Source organism: Vanrija albida, assembly GCF_041260175.1.
Source record: "Vanrija albida strain AlHP1 chromosome Unknown contig_1, whole genome shotgun sequence".
Taxonomy (NCBI): Eukaryota; Fungi; Basidiomycota; class Tremellomycetes; order Trichosporonales; family Trichosporonaceae; genus Vanrija; species Vanrija albida.
This window is the reverse complement of record NW_027191420.1, coordinates 3,331,436-3,349,700: the sequence shown is the minus strand read 5'-3', so window position 1 is coordinate 3,349,700 and position 18,265 is coordinate 3,331,436. Positions and strand designations below refer to the sequence as shown.

Sequence of the window (18,265 nt, the reverse complement as noted above, 5' to 3'; positions counted from 1 at the left end):
GAGGGCGCCAAAGCCGGCCAGTGGAGGCGAACGAGCGGCATAATGGCAGCTGGGAACGACGGCAACGTCGGTCGCGTCTACCACTCCTTGCCGAGCTTGAAGCCCCACTCGACGTCGAGCCAGACGGCGCCGTCGTCGTCGATGACTCGCGAGCGGACGTTGTACGAGCCCGAGCGGGCTAACATGCCCGATGGCGACTCCTCGGACGCAAAGATCTTGATGTAGGGCTGGTCCTGGGGGCCGTACGAGCCGAGCATGTGCTCGCCGCGGTCGACTGGGCGGGTTAGCGGGGGCTGCGAACCGCTGTCTGCGCTGTACTCACCAGTGATACCAGCCCGCTTGACGACCTGGATGTACCGGAGGCCCGAGACGATCTCACCCTCGACGCTGGGTCGGTCAGCTTTGGTCATGCAGCCAGTGCCGGTGCCGGCGCTACCCTACTCACGTGAACGAGATTCCAACGCTGTAGTCGACACCCTCCTTGATGGTGACTTGAGTCGAGGTCAGCACGGCGGCGCACTTGTGGAGCCGGTGCACAACTCACTGGGCTCCTTCTTGAGCCGGGCGAGCTCGTCAGGCTTCTGAGTCAGGTCGAGCACGACGTCGCCCTGCTGGCGTGTGGGCGAGGTGAGGAAGAGCGTCTTGAGGACGACCTTCTTGGCGCCGCCGCCGCTTCCCGAAGCACCGATACCGAGCGAGGCCTTCCAGCGCTGGAGCGACTCGTCCTCCTGTTACCCCAGTGGTCAGTGCGCTGTCCGTAGTGTGCTTGGGTGCTGCGCGTCCCTGAAAGCCGCCAACAATGCACAGAGAACAACACGCTTGTGCCACTCTAGCACCGCCGCGGTGCGATGCGATCATGCCATGTGAAGTGCGACGCAGACGTGTGGCCGCCGCGTGTGGGCTGCCTCGCTCGCGATGCGAGGCTGAGAAGCACGATTGGCGGCACTGCACCGGCGACGGACGGCCGCATGCGGAGCGCCTGGCGCCTGCCTGCTGCCTGCGCACCGCGCACCGACCTGGCTCCGGCTTGCTGCCGCTGCCATGCTGGCTCCGGCCCCACTGCACACGCGCCCCCTCTGCTCTCCCCCAAGTCGAGCTGCAGTACCCACCTTGTCGAGGTTTGCGAGCTCCTGGACCGTCTTGGCCTGTCCGACCTGGTGGTGTCAGCCGTGTTCGGGGTTGTGCGAGGTGCCGTTCCCGCCGCAGGGGCCAGGGACCATGGCTCTCTGCTGGGCTGCCAGGCTGGCTGCCGGAGTGCTCACCTTGTAGCCCTCGGTGACGGTGGGGTTGAGCTCGTCGTCGGGGTGCTGGGCCGGGTTAGTGGATGCGGGTTGAACAATGGACGTACAGGCTGAGCCATTGTGCTAGATTGGGGTGTGGTGAGTTGAAGAAGGAAGGGGGGTGGGGAATGTGAAAGAGACTTGTCGCTTTGGGGGGTGTGACGAAGAGAGAGGGTGCAATGGACAATGTAGGTTTAATGAAGGAGGGAAGGAGTACGAAGGTCGTTGTGGTGTTCAAGAGTCGAGGCCGGCCAGGCAGCAGTGACGGAACTGGCCAACGTCCCGTGCGGCATGGCTGCTCGAACGAGGGCGTGGGCGGTGGGCGCGGTTGGCCGGCCGGCGTGGCACCAATTCGTTCGACGCGTCGCAATGACGACAAGGCGCTGACTTGGGAAACGGGACGTGAAGCCAGCGACGGGCCACGTGACTAAGTGGGGGGAAGACAACGAGCGTCTGACCGCGCCTCCCCTCCCTCCAGCACTGTCGCCAGCCAGCAGTCGTCGACGACATCGCGACGAGCACCCATGACGAGCCGGCAGACCACAACCACTACAACAACTTCTAGAATCTAAACTCGTCGTCGTCGTCACAAAAAGCAACATCAACAGCAACAGCAGCAGCCACTGCCACCTCATACACGGCTCCACGTCCCGACCCGCAACCTACTCAAACCTCAAGTGAACCCAAAACACCAGCAATGGCGAGCTTGGGTAAGTCGCGCCGAGCCGAGCCATCACGGACACCTTGCTGACACACCTCTCAGTCGCCATTCTCGACGTCAAGGGCAAGGTGGGCAGATCGCAGACCATGTGCCGATGCCAGTACGCTCACACCCCAGTCCCTCATCCAACGGTCGTACCGCGACGATGTGTCGCCGAGCTATGTCGACAAGTTCCTCCCCCTCATCCTCGACATGGAGGAGGAAGGCGTGACCGTCCAGCCATGCTTCACCGACGAGGGCATCAACTACATGCACGTCCGCCACAACAACCTGTATCGTGAGTGGGGGTGCTGCGCGTGCCGACGGCCGGCGGCGGCAGTGGCGCGCGCCTCCGAGATGGCGCTGACCACCCCAGTCCTTGCCCTCTCCAAACGCAACTCGAACGCGGCCGAGATCATCCTCTTCCTCCACCGCCTGATCGAGGTCCTCACCGTCTACGTCCAGACGGTCGAGGAGGAGTCGGTCCGCGACAACTTTATCATCATCTACGAGCTGCTCGACGAGTGAGTCGGCTGGCATGCGAGATCTGGGCCACAGCTGACAACCACAGGATGATGGACTTTGGCTTCCCCCAGACTACCGAGTCCAAGATTCTCCAGGAGTGAGCTAGCTCTTCACCTCGCACAGCTGACATCCAGGTACATTACACAAGAATCGCACAAGCTCGAGGTGCAGGTCCGCCCGCCCATGGCCGTCACCAACGCTGTGTCGTGGCGTTCCGAGGGTATCCGGTACCGCAAGAACGAAGTCTTCCTGGACGTTGTCGAGAGTGTTAACCTGCTCGTCAACGCTTCTGGAAACGTCATCCGGAGTGAGATTCTCGGCGCCGTCAAGATGAAGTGCTACCTCTCGGGCATGCCAGAGCTGCGTCTCGGCCTGAACGACAAGGTCATGTTCGAGTCGACTGGAAGGGGTAAGTTGCGCCTTTAGGAAGAGCGTGCTGGTACTGATACACCCCAGCGGCACGCGGCAAGGCTGTCGAGATGGAGGACGTCAAGTTCCACCAGTGTGTCCGCTTGTCGCGGTTCGAAAACGACCGCACCATCTCGTTCATTCCTCCGGACGGCGAGTTTGAGCTCATGTCGTACCGTCTCTCGACGCCGGTCAAGCCGCTTGTCTGGGTCGAGGCTAGCGTCGAGTCGTACCGCGGCTCCAGAGTAGAGTACATGGTCAAGGTCCGCGGCCAGTTCAAGCGACGTAGCACAGCCAACAATGTCGAGATCTACGTGCCCGTCCCCGACGACGCCGACAGCCCCAAGTTCAGGGTGAGTGGTCATTCTGAGGGCTCTGCATGCCCGAGTTGTGCTCGCTGACACGCCTCCAGGCATCGGTCGGCTCGGTCGTGTACGCGCCGGAAAAGTCGGCGTTCATCTGGAAGATTAAGCAGCTCGGTGGTGCCAAGGACTACCTCATGCGCGCACACTTTGGACTGCCATCGGTCCGCAGCGAGGAGATTGACAAGAAGACACCAATCTCTGTCAAGTTTGAGATCCCATACTTCACAGTGTCTGGAATCCAGGGTACGTGGAGCGAGCATGAGAGAAGGGCGCGCGCTGACACTGCACAGTTCGGGTACGTTGCTCTCCTCTGCCACTGACCGCGCCACTAACCCTCCCCAGTATCTCAAGATTGTGGAGAAGTCTGGATATGCTGCGTGAGTTGAGCTCGAGGGTGTACCAGGCGCAACCGCTGACTGGAATGCCAGGCTGCCATGGGTCCGCTACATTACTCAATCCGGAGACGACTACATCTTGCGCACGGTGAGCCTCGGCGGCGCAGGACGCGGACCCGCTGGGCACCACACTGACGGCGCCACAGCTCACCGACGCAAAGAGCTCGAGCATTATTGCGCCTCTTTGAGTGCACAACTCCTAGATCTCGAGGCGCGAGGCGTGGTCCGAGAGACTGGCGTCGCTGCTGCCAATACCACTGCACGACTAGATATGGGATACGAGTTTGTACATGCCGATGCCAATGGCATGTGCAGGGTGTGAGCGAGAGGGAGCGGGGCCAGTGGCATTCAGCCATGGATGCAGTCCGCCGGATACGGAGTGTTGTGTCGGTCGAGTGAGCCGAGGCGGCTTGCCTGTCCTTGGCGCGTCGTCGTGGTATGGCGGAAGGGAGCGTGCCGTGCAGCCAGCGGCGGCGCGGCGCTAGTGTGGATTTCGACGACGACTAGGATTGTGCACTACCCGCTCGGGGCCGCAAACGCGTCGAGAGGTATTGCCTGCTCGTGCTACTTGGGGCCACGCACGGAATTAACAGTGCGCGTTGATTGATTCTGTGCTGCCAAGCCGAGGGCGGTCTTCATGCCCGCGGTCTACGTGCGGGTCGTGGGTCGCGGCCGCTGTGCAGTGCAATGCAGTTGGGCCGATGTATGCATGCATCCGTGTCGTCGACTGTGCATTGCGCCGATGCTATTGTCGGCGGGCGATGCCATGCTGTGCAGGATGGCTGCTGGCCGTCGCGGTCGTCGCAGCAACATTGCATAGCCACGCGCCTCGCCGCGGCGGCGCGCCACGACGCTGCCAAAGGTGAGACGATGGCTGCGTGGTAGAGAGGCCTAGAGAGGCGCGCGCGCGTCAAACTTAATAACGTGTGCCGTTTGTGCTGGAGTGAGTGAGTGAGTGAGTGACTGGCCGCGTTTCCCCTTTGACCGCCGCGCGCCGCCGCCGCCGCCCAGTCGCCCTGGACTTTGCCCCCCCCCCGCAGGCGACACACTGTACTGGCAGCCAGCTGCCAGCAGGCCTTCCTTGCACCCAGCCAGCCAGGCATCCCAGCCAGCGTACCAGTGTCCCACCCACCCACCGCCTCCCACCCCCCCTTCCACCCTGCGTCCCTCACACCCCCCCCCGCCCCCCTTCTTACACCGACCTAGTGTTTCCTTCCTTCCTGCCTGGCAAGCAACGTCCAACATCGACATCTTTTTACACTCTCAACCACAACCTCATCGTTGCGACCAACCTTCTTCCTCCTTCATCAACCTACTCTCCCCTTCGCAACTGCACTCATCATGTCCGGCGAGATCAGGCGGAAGCTCGTCATTGTCGGTACGTATCGACTCGTCATCCACCACCACCACCCCCCCGATCCCACTCTCCCCCTCTCCCTCCCACCCACCCAACCACCCACCACCCACCCCTTCTATGCACAAGCGGGCGGCACGAGCACAACCACCAGCACCAGCATCAGCACCCACCACCACCCACCACCACCACCCAGCAGCACGAAACAAGACACGAGAGCAAAGCCCGTCCAGTCACCCCTACCCCTGTGTCTCTGTCTGCCCGCCCCCGCCTGCGGCGCAACCCAACACGGCGCCCACCACCACCACCCCATTCCACGCCGCCGCCAGCCGGCATACAACCACGCTCCCATCCACTCCACGCCGCGAAAACCACGCCGCAATGCATAGCTGACTGTGATTCCCAGGTGACGGCGCGTGCGGAAAGACGTGTCTGTGAGTGGTAACACGGGTTTTAACGCGCGACGGGCGGCGAGAGGCGCGCGTGACAAGTGCCTGCTGGCGCGGGCACCCACACCTGCCGACTGCGCGGCCGGCGGGCTTGTCGGTGGGGGAACAAACGGCGAGATCAGCCCACAGCGTCGATGTACACCAACGACACGTCGACAGTGCTGCTGCTGGCCGCCCCCGACTTCGACCCCGCCTCCGTCGCCGCTTGCGCTGGCGCGCGGGCACGCGTCTAGCACCAGCTGCTGCGCGGACGGCGCCGTCGCCGCCACCCTGATCTGATCCCCCATGCATCGCCACCCACCATACTAACCACCCTCCCTTTCCAGTCTCATCGTCTTCAGCAAGGGCATGTTCCCCGAGGTACGTGCGCCGCCTGCGCTCATGCCGCCAACCTGTGTTTGCGCGAATTGGCACTGATCCGTGGTCCAGGTCTACGTTCCCACAGTCTTTGAGAACTATGTTGCCGATGTCGAGGTCGACGGAAAGAAGGTTGAGCTGGCCCTCTGGGATACCGCTGGCCAGGAGGACTACGAGTGAGTGGCGACGGCGGAGCCGAAGCAAAGCGACACTTTGCTAATTCCTTCTCACAGCCGTCTGAGGCCTCTCTCGTACCCCGACTCGCACGTCATTCTCATCTGCTTCGCCGTCGACTCGCCCGACTCGCTCGACAACGTCCAAGAAAAGGTACGTGCACGAGGAGCTCGGTGCTCGGTGCTCGGTGCTCGGTGCTTGGGCAGACACGACGGAAGGCTAACGCACCCCCAGTGGATCTCCGAGGTTATGCACTTCTGCCAGGGCCTCCCCATTGTTCTCGTCGCATGCAAGAAGGATCTCCGTGACGACCCCAAGACTATCCAGGACCTCGCCCGTATGAACCAGCGCCCCGTCTCGCGCAACGACGGTGTCGCCGTCGCCCAGAAGATTGGCGCCCAGGGCTACGTCGAGTGCTCGGCCAAGACTGGCGAGGGTGTCAAGGAGGTCTTCCAGGTGGCCACGCGCCAGGCCTTGACCATTGTCGTAGGTCGTAACCGGCAACATCATACTGACGGACGCAGAACGGCAAGAAGAGGAACGGCAAGGGCGGCAAGAAGGGCTGTGTCGTTCTCTAATCGGCTCTTGTAACCCTCTGCAAGCTTTCACAGTCCTTCTTTGTACTGCTACGCGTCTTCTCGTTTCTCTCGACTATTACGCCCGTCCTCTCATCAACCCCTTGTCTATTGCGTCGATGCCATGGCCCTAGACACACGATCAATGATACCATGCGTGTCTGAACCACCGTTGTCACGACGATGGCCCTGGATTCCCATTGGCATTTCGTCTCCCTATCCCCCACCCATCCCTATTGCTCTCCCCCCCTCCCCTTCCTACACCACCCTCGTAAGCCTGCAAATGCCAGGTCTGATGTTATGAGTCACGAGTTGCGGGGCGGCGTGTGCAAGCAGGGTGGTGTCGTCGTGGACTTGTCGGTGGATCTATGGTAGGGAGGGGTAGTATGTTTAAGGGTGCCCGTTGTTACTGTGGGCCTAAAGTCAGGGGGCGGCGGTCGGGGGTCGAGGGTGCGAGGGCGACCGGCGAGATTGGCAGTTGATGGGGAAGGGGGTTGCGTTTCCAGGGCGAGCGAGGTGGTAGTGGTGTGCATTGAAGGTAGGCAGGCCTGGCCAACGACGCGTCGGCGTCGTCGTGCGTGCGTGCGGGTGTGCGTGCGTGCGTGCGTGCTGTAGCGGTAGCGGTTAGGAGGGCTAGTCGGAGCTTGCTGTAGTGGGCGGGCAGAGTGGCTGAGGGCTGAGGGCTGAGAGCCGGGCGGCGTTCGGCGACACGTGGGCGTGATGTGCAGAGCGCCAGCAGAGTCGCCGCGACGTGCCCGCCCGCCGCGCCCGCCGCAGGAATCTGGCCCAGGGAGGGGAATGCAGCGCGCAGGGCGAGCAGGGATGAGTGAGGTGCGCCGACGAGCCAGAGCCAGCGCTCATCGCCCGCCCGCCCGCCGTCTTGGCGGGGCCCATTGACTGACCGCCCAGCACAACTCGCCACCAACTGCACACGGCAGACGGCATCACAAAAGCACAACACAACAAGTCGTCAGTCGTCAGTCATCCAAACCCCATCGCACAACAATGGCAGAGTCTACGGCCGCGCATGCGCCGGTCGACGCTGCGACGCCAACAGCGCCAGAAGCGCCAGAACAGCCAGAGGCACAAGCCAGCACCGCGGCCCAAGCATCGTCCTCGTCCTCACCCGTGCAGGTCGTCGACCTCACCTCGCCGCCGCGCGCCGTGCCCTCGCCCCCGCCAGCACCCACACCTGCACCACCCGCACCGAGTATCAGCACGGACGCGGGCTCGGAAAGCAGCTCGCAGGCGCACGTCGTGTCGCTCTCGTCACCAGACACCAACGGGCACGAGGGCGAGCAGGCCACTGCAGACGACCACGACGACGAGCCCTCCTCACCAACCCCGCCCGCCGCCTCGTCCCCCTCCAAGCTGCCCGCCTCGCCTAGCAAGCGCACGCTCCCGCCCCTCGCGATGGCCGAGAGCCCGCCGCGCCGCAGCAGCCTGCACCACCTCGCGCCGCGGCGGCCCGCGCTGTCCCTCGTCACGCCTGGGGCCGGCACGCCCGCCGCGCGCTCGGCAGGGGGCGCGTCGACGTTGACGCCGCCGCCGGCCCCGGCCAAGGCGCCGCCCGGCGCGCTGCGCGCCGCGGCCGACGTGGCCGAGTTTGACCCGTTCGCGACCCCCGTCCCCGGCCCGGCGAGGGAAGAGGCGACGCCGACGCAGGCGCGCGCGAGCCGCACCGCCACCCCCGAGACGCCCGCGTCCCGCCGCCGCATTGTGCGCGCCGAGTCTGGCGACGCCGAGACGGCCAGCACGTCCGACGAGCCAGTGTTCAACTTTGCCGGCTTTCTCAAGGACCTGCGCTCGCGCCCCGCTGACCCGATCGCGCGCTATCTCAAGAGGTGGGTTGGGGTGTGGGTGGGGCTGGAGCGCGACTGACGTCTGCAGCTTTCTGACAAACTTTGCCAAGAAGCCGTTCACGATCAACGAGCAGATCAAGCTCGTCCGGGATTTCCTGAGTGTACGTGGTGCAAGTGGACACGGCTCACGACCCAGTTTATCGCAGAAAAGATGAGCACCGTCGAGCCGTGGAAGTCGCAGTCGCCAGCAGAGTTTGACAACGCACTCGAGGCCATGGAGAAGCTCGTCATGAACCGCCTGTACCCCTTCACTTTCACCCCACAACTCACAAACGGCCAGACAATCACCACCGACGACCTCGAGCGCGACGCCGTGTTCGAGCAGCGTGTGCGCCTGTTCAGCTGGGTTCGCGGGTACCACCTCGACGTGCCAGAGAACGAGGCGACGCAGGGCTTCCTCGGGTTTGCAGAGCAGGAGCTGCTCAAGATTAACCATTACAAGGCGCCACGAGACAAGATGATCTGCATCCTCAACTGCTGCAAGGTCATCTTTGGCCTCATCCGACATACGGCCGGCTCGGACGCGACGAGCGCCGACGCCTTTGTCCCCATCTTAATCTTTGTCGTCCTCCGCGCCGCGCCAGAGAACATGCTCTCCAACATCGAGTACATCTCGCGCTTCCGTAACGCCGAGAAGCTCCAGGGCGAGGCGGGCTACTACCTGTCGAGTCTGCAAGGCGCAATCCAGTTCATCGAGACGATGGACGCGTCGAGCCTGTCAAACATTACGCAGGAGGAGTTCGAGTCGAACGTGGAAAAGGCGATCCAGGAGCTGCCCAGTTCGCCGTCGTCGCCGCGCGCGCGCTCGTCCATACCGACCAACAACGACGTCTCGCCGTGGGCCACGACGCCAGGCGAGGAGCCGGCGCGCCAGCTCGCGCTGCCCGCGACGGCCGCCGCGCTCGACGGCACCAAGCGCTTCTTCCAGCGCACGGGCGACGCGGCAAAGGAGGCCGTCTCGCGGCCGCTCAACACGATCAGCAAGATCCTCCAGGACATGCAGCAGCAGGCGACGCAGGAGAGCGGGAGCGAGAGCGGCGACGACGACACGGTCGACCGCTGGGCGCCGGGCGGGCCGCGCGACAGGCAGCACGAGCACCGCGCCCACAACCCGCACGGCTCGATGCCCGTCGCCGTCCCGTCCCCGCAGCACATCCACGGGCGCGGCGAGCCGGCGCCGCCGAGCCATCTCCTCGCCCAGCTCGGCATCTCGCCCGGCGACCCGACCCCAAGGTATGTGGCCGGTTGTGGCTTTGCTGACCGCCCAGTGGGACGCCGCGCGAGCCGACACCAGACTACGCCGCGCAGATGCACCACACACTCGAGGCCAGCCACGAAGAGTATGCGCGCGAGCAGGCGCGGGCAGCAAACGTCATGACCCTGCATCAGATGTTCCCGGCCCTCGACGAGGAGATTGTCGACGCCGTGCTCTACTCGTGTGGCGATGACCTCGGACACGCCATTGACAGGTGGGTTGGGTTGTGCGCGCGAGCTGACGGCCAGGCTGCTGGAGATGTAGCCGGGCTACCATCGCGACGACCGACCCCACGACCCACTCATGCCCTCGGCACCCTCTACCTGCACACTAGGATATCCTGATATACACTCATGCATGCATGGCGACGGCGCTCGCCGGGCGTGCCGTGCCGCTCATTCTCTAAATCGCCCGCATGCCCCCCCACTCAGCAGCAGCCCCGCCCCGCCGCGCCGCGCCGCCAATAGTATAGAGATGAAGATGAAACCACGCGTCTAGAGGAGGACCTGGTTGGCCGCATTCTTGGAGAGAGACTTGTTGGGCAGGACAATGCACGAGCGGACGTGCGTCTCGGGCAGGACCTGGACGTCGGACGCGAGGACCGAGACGGAAATCTTGCCCTTGACCTCGGTCTCTGGCTCGGGCTCGCCGTCGACACGCGCCCACTGTCCGAGCGTAGAGTTGGAGCCGACAATGGCGTTGACGACGACGGCGTGCTTGTCGATTGTGCTGTTGTCGAGGATGATGGCGTTGACGACACGCGCACCCTCGCCCAGGAAGACGTGCGGGCCAATGGCAACGTTGGGGCCGACCTTGGCGCTCGGGTCGATCGTCGCCGTGGGGTGCACGTACACTGGTGCAGTGATGTTGGGGCCCTTGGTCAGCAGGTCGGGGTGCGTCTTCTCAAAGCGCTGCAGGTAGAGGGCGTTGGCCGTGACGGCCGAGCTGGGTGTGAGTTGAGAGCGCGGACTTCTCAACTCACGCAGCAGTCTTGATCTGGCGCCAGAAGTCTTTGCTCTCGTAGACGTAGAGCTTCTTGGCCGCGGCCAGGCGCTCGATAACGTCCTGCTCGAGCTGGAGGTTCTCGTCGAGGACGACGAGGGGGTCCTCACTGAGGCGTCAGCAGCAGTCACCTGAAGGCAAAGGCCATCTCGGCCTTGGAGCCGCGACTCACGCTGCCCGGGCCGTCTTCTCGTCCATGGCGACCTTGATCTCGTCAAAGAGCGCCTTGTCGAACACTGCGGTGTGAGCACTAGCCAAACAAGTAGCCGCAAGTAGCGCTGCCGATCCGGGCGAGCCACGCGCCACGCCTCGCCCAGCCACACTCACGGTAGACACCACCGTTGGCCGTGTTGGAGATCCAGCCCTGGGGCTTCTCGACATAGTGGAGCACCTGGGCGGTCTCGGGGTCGTGCACAATCGAACCGTAGCGCGTCGCGACCTCCTTCTTGACGGGCACGCCCATGATGGTGCCGACGCCGCGGTGCTTGTTGTGCACCTCGAGCAGCTCTGCGAACGGGAAGCTTGTCGCAATGTCAATGTTGCAGATGAAGATGTGCTGCGGGACTGGTGCGCGCAGGATCGAGTCGCGGAAGTGGTACAGGCCGCCGGCGGTTCCCAGCGAGCGGTACTCTGGGAGGTAGCTGCGTGGGTTGGGTGGTTAGAACGTGGGAGTGGGAAGCACGATGGCCGCGACGGCGACGGCGACGGCGATTGGAATCGCGCCCAGAGCTGAACGCACCTGATCTTGATGTTGGGGAACTCGCGCTGCGCCTCACGCACGAACGGCGCCATGACCGAGTCCTCGTAGAAGCCGACGAGGAGCACCTCGGTCAGACCGGGCACCTGTGCGAGCGCGGCGAGGGGATGCCACACCATGGGCTGCGGGGTGGGTTAGTTTTGGCGCGCGCCCGTCGTCGCAAGCCGGCACCTACCTTGCCAGCGATGGGGAGGAGGGGCTTGGGGCCTGGCCATGGTCAGCAAGTGCCCCGCATCGTCGTCGTCGTCAGCCGCTGCTGCTGCAACTCACAGTCGAGCGTCAAGGGTCGCATACGGGTACCCTTTGAGGGCCCGCCGACGAGGATTACGCCCTTTGTGACAGACATGGAGGGCGATGCGTGGTGTTGTGGGTGTGGGTTGGCGGTTGAGGGGTCGGCGCGATGGAGATGCACGCGCGTGTGTGTGTGTGTGTGTGTGGGTGTGTTGCAAGTGTTGTTGCCCACGAGGGTTGTTGTTGGCGACGAGGAGTGCGACGGGTAGTTGGAATATTACTTTGGACCAGTTGGACGAGATTATGCCGTCCTAGTAGGGGTGGGTGGGCCATACGCGTCCAACCGTCTCACGTAGCGAACGTGGAGGGGGGCTTCGTCGAGGGAGGCCAGCCGCCAGTCAAGCGCAGCCAGCCAGCCAGCCAGGCATAGTGACGTCGTATTGGTCCAGCACGGACTCGAGTCACGTGGTTTAAGCCCCTGAACGCGCCGCCTGGCGCGCTAGATTGCCTTTGGGCCCTCTGTATTAGACCTGACTTTGTTCCCGCCCTATTCACTAATACCGGCGATCACTTGGGTCAACCAACACCTGCATGCGGGGCCGGCCAGGAAGAGTATAGTGGGTCGGCCATCAACGTGTGCAAGGTAGGTAGGTAGCCACTGCCGCGCTGCCAAGGTATGACGACGCCTGCGACACTTGCTGCTGCTGCTAGATTAGTGCATTGCGGCTGCGGCATCGACCAACTGATGCCACACGCCTGCCTCGTTGACCGGGACAGGCGTGAGCTTGTTTTCCTTGTCCCAGCCACAAGGCGACATGCATCGTGTGCGTGTGTGTGTGCAAGAGGTGCGCAATCGCATCGCCTCGCCTCCATGGCTACTGCCGCATCTATTGCTGCATTGCATGCCCCACGCCCACTGCCGCCGACGCCGCCAGCGTTGGCTTGGTTGCCTGAACGCCGTGCCGCTACAAAGCCCTTATTACCAAACTAATGGCGAGGTTGACTTGGGCCCCTAATGGCCAAGCTGCCCAGCTGCCCGCCGGCGCCACGCTGTCAAGTTGGACCTGAGACGAGACGGATCCCCGGCCAGCCATTGTCGCCTCTTTCCTGATCGGGTAATTGTCACTGCACGTTGGGTGGGTTCGGGTCTGTGCAAGTAAAGCTGAGAGTGGGCGTGCCTGGCAGACTGGCTGGCGCTCTCCTCCCTCCTCGACACCGCCGCCGCCGCCGCCGTTTACCTGGTCGCTCGCCGGTTGCATCGTCGTCTCCTCCCTCCACAGTGTGCGTGTGCGTGCGTGTCAGCCGCCGCCTCGTCCGCCGCCGTTGCACCCTTTGTCCTTCCTTGCCCCCCTTTTGCCCCTTCGCCCTTGTCCGATCTCCCAGTCATCGTTTTCGCAGTGTGCTTTCTGTCCGGCGCTCGCTTTGCTTACTACAAACCCTTGAGCAACCCTTCTCCCCCTTCCCCTCTCCTCTCGTGCCCAGCCCCGCCTCCGCCGCCGCTGTTGGGTTTCTTGGTCGGTCAACAACACGACGACGACGACAGACGACGGCCATTGATACCACCCACCCAGTGGTCAAGCCGAGTGAGCGAGCCAGAGTCAGAGTGACGGCACCACGTCGCACCAAAGCACACGGCACGGCGAACAACACGCATCACCCACACCCACACCGGCCCACAGCTCCCACCACACCACACACACTACCACCCCACCAAAACGACGCTACTGCGACTACCAACCATCACACACCCCACCCCACCTTCTCCCATTTCTCCATTCATTCCTATTCATTCATCATCCTTGTATCCATTGCCATCGGGCACATTACTACCAAACTCGACGGCTCTGTACAATCACTTTCTACCCATCCAACGACGACGGCTTTTCTCACAAACCCACATACGTCACGAGCAGACGGCGGCCCCCGAATAGGCGCAGGACAGCAGGACACACCCAAACCAAAACTCGGGTTATAGTCTGATCTCTTCCTCTCGTCCCATCTCGCCCCCCGACTCCTCCGCCCACAATGCCCGTCTTTGTCACGGCCATCCACACTTTCGTCGCAGAGCACGGCGACGAGCTCGAGTTCTCGGCTGGCGAAAAGATCGAGGTCCTCGAAAAGGACGACGCTTTCGGAGACGGATGGTGGAAGGTGCGTGTCTGAGCTGCGTGGGTCCGCTCGTGCGACGGCGGGCGGAACGTCAAACCAGAGCCCAACGTCCACCCGCGGTTTGTGTGAATCACTCGGCTGATTTGTCATTAGGGTCGCAACACAAAGGGAGAGGAAGGCCTCTTCCCGGCTACCTACATCTCTGATGATCCAGAGGATGCAGCAGCGGCGACAGATGCAAACGACGACGGCCAGGCCGACACGCCCATCCCAGTCCCGGCCTCGCCGCCAAAGAACAATGACAAGCAGCGCATTGTCACGCCAGAGCCCGAGAAGCCAAGCATCACTTCGAGCAACGGCCTGCTCGCATCGCCGTTTGCTGCCGTCCCCGACAACAACGACCAGGCGCGCCCAGTCATCAGAAACAGCCTCTTGGACGTGACCGGTGCTCCCCCCTCGGCCCTCCCCGTTTCCAAGGGCGGCCACAATGTCATGGGCAGCACTATCGGCGAGGTGCAAGAGGCAATCGACACAATCTCGACCCCTAAGGGCGTCCAGCTCAAGGACCCTCAGGAGAAGGCGGCCGCCGCTATCGCCGAACGGGACGAGGACGATGACGAGGACGATGGTCCTATCGGCATCGCCTCGGACACACGTGCCCGCCTCGCCGAACAGGCCAAGCTCGCCAATGATGAGCGCGACAGGCAACGTGAGAGCGGCCCCGTCGCCGATCTCATCTACTCGGACGAGAGTGATGATGACGAGCCTGTTCATCACACCCACCCTATTGGGGGAATCAACACCCTGAACGGACACTCCCAGTCTGTCACTCCGACCATTGTAGAGCACCCTGATGACGCCGAGCTCTCGCCGCCATCGACCGTCAAGCACTCGGAGCCCGTCGTCCCCACCCCGGTGCAGCTTTCAGACAACGCTCCGCCGGCAGTCGCTGCAGCCCCGGCGGTGGAGCCAGCGGTGCCTGACACTACGGCAAAGTCTGCTGACTCGACGGCGGTCGGCTCAGGCTCGCACGTCGGCATCGGCGCTGGTGCTCTCGCAGCTGGTGCAGCTACGACTGGCGCCGCTGCATTCGCGGCCTCGCACATTGCGTCGACCCGCAGTGCGCAGGACTCGGCTGGTACGACTCCCCAGGCTCCTCCCCCGCCCGCGGCGGAGCCGGCTGTTATCCCGTCGCCTTCGACCCGCACCTCGTCGCTGCACGCTACAAACTCGCCCATTATTCCGCCCGTCCCGCTCGCGGCCGGGCCTGCTGCCTCGCAGACGCCCCCGCCCCAGGAGGCCCCCCAGCTGCAGCCTTCGGCTATCCCTGCCACCCCTCCTGTCGCCGCTCCGACTGCCACGGCCACGTCGTCTGCCGCCGTGACCCCGAAGGACGGCACCGCTCACCGCGCTCCTGCCACGCCCCCTTCTATGTGGACTGTCGAGGACGTCATCGAATGGGCCAAGAGCAAGAACTTTGACCAGTTTGTCTGTGACAAGTTTATCGAGCACGACATCTCCGGTGACGTCCTGCTCGAGCTCGACGCCAACCTGCTCAAGGAGCTCGACATTCCCCAGTTTGGCAAGCGTGTCCGTATCGCCCAGGCCATTACCGAGTTGCGGCGTCCCCAGTCGGTGGCCTCATCGAACCAGCCTTCCCCGCACCCCAACAATGACCACAGCAGCCACACCAGCAGCCAGGGCTCGCGCAACTACACTGCTCCCCCGAGCTCGTTTGCCCAGCCGTACGCGACCCCGCCCATGTCGCAGTCGTCGGACGACACGCCTCACTCGGCGTGGTCGCACGGACGCAAGGTCAGCATGACCCCGACCACCCAGCCAATTGATGAGGTGAACGCGGTTGAGCCGGCTCCTGCTCCTGTCCAGCAGCGCGTGAATGGCAGCAACGGTACGAGCGTCAATGGCACCCCGGCTACCAACGGCCACACTCAGTCGCGCTCCACGTCCTCGATCCCTGCCAGCCCTGCTACTGGCAGCTCGGCCACGCTCAAGGACAGCGGCCTTGCCAAGCGCGAGTCGACTGGTTCCCTTACGCACAAGCGCAACAAGGGCAGCCTCGACAAGACGGATCGTCTCAGCTTCTTCGGTCGCAACCGCAAGCCTCCTCCCGCAGGCTCGGGTCCCCTCTCGCCCGTTGGCTCGGACCGCAGCGGTTCGCGTCTCGGCTTCTCGCACAGCAAGCCTGCCACCACGACTATTGCCGCGGCCGCCCCTGAGCGTCGCATTTCGAGCAGCACCAGCCAGTCTGCCGAGCCTGTCGGTGCTGCCCTTCGCCAGATTGGCAAGCCCGACAAGGTTGGCTACCTGAAGAAGCGTGGTGAGCGATACAACACCTGGAAGCCGCGGTACTTTGTCCTCAAGGGCTCGCACCTGTACTACCTCAAGAGCGAGGGAGAGGACCGCGTCAAGGGCCATATCGACCTCAAGGGTCACCGTATCATTGTGGACGAGAGCGCCAACCCGGGCAACTACGGCTTCCGCCTCGTCGGCCCCGGCAACGAGAAGCCCCACTACTTCTCGTCTTCGGACCAGAGCGAGCTGCGCGACTGGATGAAGGCTCTGATGAAGGCGACCATTGCCCGTGACTACACTGTTCCGGTCACGTCGTCGTGCAACATCCCGACGATCCCCTTGGCGGAGGCTCAGGCTCTTCAGCCCCGTCCCCCTAGCCCTGCTCAGCGAGACGCTGCTCAGCGCGCCAACCGCCGTGAAAACGTCAACCAGCTTACTCCCCGTGACGCTAGCGTGCTCGTAAGTGACAATCGCCTGTAGCTGGCAATCAGTTGCTGACACACCCAGATGAGCTTAGATACCACCGGTAGCACACGGCGGACCACGAGTGGCCTCATGCCTACTCCCTCGCGTCCCAGCAGAGACACGCGCCGGGCCTCGACTGCTGAGCGAAGTGCCGGCCGACCAAGCGTGAGTCGAGACTGACGTGTCTTTACACCACCCACTGACACATATCCAGATCGGCTCGTACTACCCCCCAGAGGATGAGCACCAGGCCGAGCTTCTCACTTGGGTCAACAAGACGTTGCCACCCCAGTACCCCCGAGCTGCTCAGTTTCCAAACTCGTTCATTTCGGGTGAAGTCATCTTCCTGCTCGTCAAGCACCTTTCGGGTATTGAGCCGAAGCCTCCCGTCCCATCCTCTGCTTTCGCCCCCGACCCGACTGGGTACCCCAACGTCGAGGGCCTGTTTGCCATGATGGACGGCGTCATTGACGCGGGCATTGACAGCGCTGGCGTGAGCCTCAACGACGTGCGCGCTGGCGACGCGACTGCGATTACCAACCTTCTCGACAGCGTGCGCAGCTGGGCACGAACGAAGGGCGTGGCATAGGGTTTGACTGGCACCTAGGAGACACCGAAAAGGACTTGGCTTAGATTATAATCATGCTGTAACTGGTATCGACCACGAGCAATTGCAAGGCTTCCCCCACAAACGACTCTACGCTTGCCAGACAAGACTGCACCCCCACCGCCACACGCCACCACGATAATGTCTGGATCTGAGCTCTTAGTACCCCGTGCGACTGCGACAGACTGTTTCTCTCACACACAAACACTCTCTTTCCTCTCTCTCTCGCTCTCTTTTCCACCCAAACTCCACCCGTAGGCCGTGACCCTGGTATGATAGAAAGTGTTGGATGATATGCACTTGATTGCGTGCCGACGCTAGCTACCACATTTTCTATAATGTGAAACGGGAAACGATTGTCAGGCTGCTGTCAGGGCTGTAATGTGGATCGGAGGGTTTCGAAGCGGGCGGGCGATGAGGCCGCCTTGCTGCCTGTCTACCCCGTCGTCGTTCCCGGCCTGTGCGCTTGCTGTTCTGTGCCGTGCCAGTGGGGGGGCGTGCCACGGTTAGTACGACGACGACGAGGATGTGCAAGGTTCGGAAGCGGCAGGGACGCGCGGATGGTTCCGGGATGGGAGGCAGTGTGCCTCAAACGAGACTGACTGGAAAGAGACGAGATGGACGAGCCGTGTCAGGGGCGACGAGCACATGGAGCCTGCCAGCCTGCCAATGGATGTCTGTCCGCACGCGTCGATTCACACTGCTTTTGAACGGCGAGGGCAGAAAAGAGCGACGGCGGTAGAAGTGAGATTCAGGGCCGTGGCCGCAAAATTAGGATCCAAAGTGTATTGAGTGTGTAGGACGGGTCGCTCAGGGAAACGGAAGCGGCGCACAGACCCAGCGCGCGACGAGCGAAGGGAGGGGAGGGTGAAGAAAAAAAAAAGTTGGGCACAGAGTGGACGGCGCGGCGAGGCGCGACTCGCTCTGCCTGGCGTCTCTGGCGTCGCTGGCGTCTGCCGTCAACACTGGCGGCGTACGATAGACGGCGCCGCGCTTGACCTGCCTGCCGTGCCGCCCCCGCCCCGCCCGCCCCGTCCGTGCCTTTGGCTCAGTCTGGCGTTCGCCCGCCGCCGCCGCGCGCC

General features: G+C 63.3%; 6 protein-coding genes across 6 annotated transcripts; 4 read left to right on the top strand and 2 right to left on the bottom strand.

Annotated features, from left to right (window-relative positions):
- Positions 1–77: 77 nt before the first annotated feature.
- On the bottom strand, positions 78–1,360 carry RDI1 (rho GDP dissociation inhibitor; the record flags this gene model as incomplete). Its single annotated transcript, XM_069349974.1, has 7 exons — positions 78–274; positions 323–387; positions 446–491; positions 545–728; positions 1,110–1,154; positions 1,263–1,307; positions 1,349–1,360. The coding sequence occupies 7 exons, from the start codon at positions 1,358–1,360 to the stop codon at positions 78–80; spliced, it is 594 nt and encodes a 197-aa protein (XP_069213518.1).
- A 617-nt stretch (positions 1,361–1,977) lies between these two features.
- Positions 1,978–3,861, top strand: apm1 (AP-1 adaptor complex mu subunit Apm1; the record flags this gene model as incomplete). The annotated part of the gene is made up of 12 exons (XM_069349973.1): positions 1,978–1,990; positions 2,044–2,069; positions 2,119–2,278; positions 2,357–2,504; positions 2,552–2,602; positions 2,640–2,914; positions 2,962–3,266; positions 3,326–3,521; positions 3,569–3,573; positions 3,621–3,655; positions 3,707–3,761; positions 3,820–3,861. The coding sequence occupies 12 exons, from the start codon at positions 1,978–1,980 to the stop codon at positions 3,859–3,861; spliced, it is 1,311 nt and encodes a 436-aa protein (XP_069213517.1).
- A 1,153-nt stretch (positions 3,862–5,014) lies between these two features.
- On the top strand, positions 5,015–6,585 carry RHO1 (GTP-binding protein Rho1; the record flags this gene model as incomplete). Its single annotated transcript, XM_069349972.1, has 7 exons — positions 5,015–5,051; positions 5,434–5,461; positions 5,803–5,836; positions 5,906–6,009; positions 6,067–6,160; positions 6,242–6,493; positions 6,532–6,585. 7 exons carry the CDS (start codon positions 5,015–5,017, stop codon positions 6,583–6,585), a joined length of 603 nt encoding a protein of 200 aa, XP_069213516.1.
- A 1,002-nt stretch (positions 6,586–7,587) lies between these two features.
- On the top strand, positions 7,588–9,963 carry Q8F55_001345 (uncharacterized protein; the record flags this gene model as incomplete). Its single annotated transcript, XM_069349971.1, has 5 exons — positions 7,588–8,426; positions 8,473–8,545; positions 8,581–9,677; positions 9,713–9,913; positions 9,948–9,963. 5 exons carry the CDS (start codon positions 7,588–7,590, stop codon positions 9,961–9,963), a joined length of 2,226 nt encoding a protein of 741 aa, XP_069213515.1.
- A 230-nt stretch (positions 9,964–10,193) lies between these two features.
- Q8F55_001344 (uncharacterized protein) lies at positions 10,194–11,804 on the bottom strand (the record flags this gene model as incomplete). Its single annotated transcript, XM_069349970.1, has 7 exons — positions 10,194–10,644; positions 10,682–10,810; positions 10,874–10,937; positions 11,029–11,342; positions 11,441–11,580; positions 11,634–11,665; positions 11,729–11,804. The coding sequence occupies 7 exons, from the start codon at positions 11,802–11,804 to the stop codon at positions 10,194–10,196; spliced, it is 1,206 nt and encodes a 401-aa protein (XP_069213514.1).
- A 1,910-nt stretch (positions 11,805–13,714) lies between these two features.
- Q8F55_001343 (uncharacterized protein) lies at positions 13,715–17,165 on the top strand (the record flags this gene model as incomplete). Its single annotated transcript, XM_069349969.1, has 4 exons — positions 13,715–13,840; positions 13,952–16,570; positions 16,619–16,741; positions 16,791–17,165. 4 exons carry the CDS (start codon positions 13,715–13,717, stop codon positions 17,163–17,165), a joined length of 3,243 nt encoding a protein of 1,080 aa, XP_069213513.1.
- Between the last annotated feature and the right edge of the window lie 1,100 nt (positions 17,166–18,265).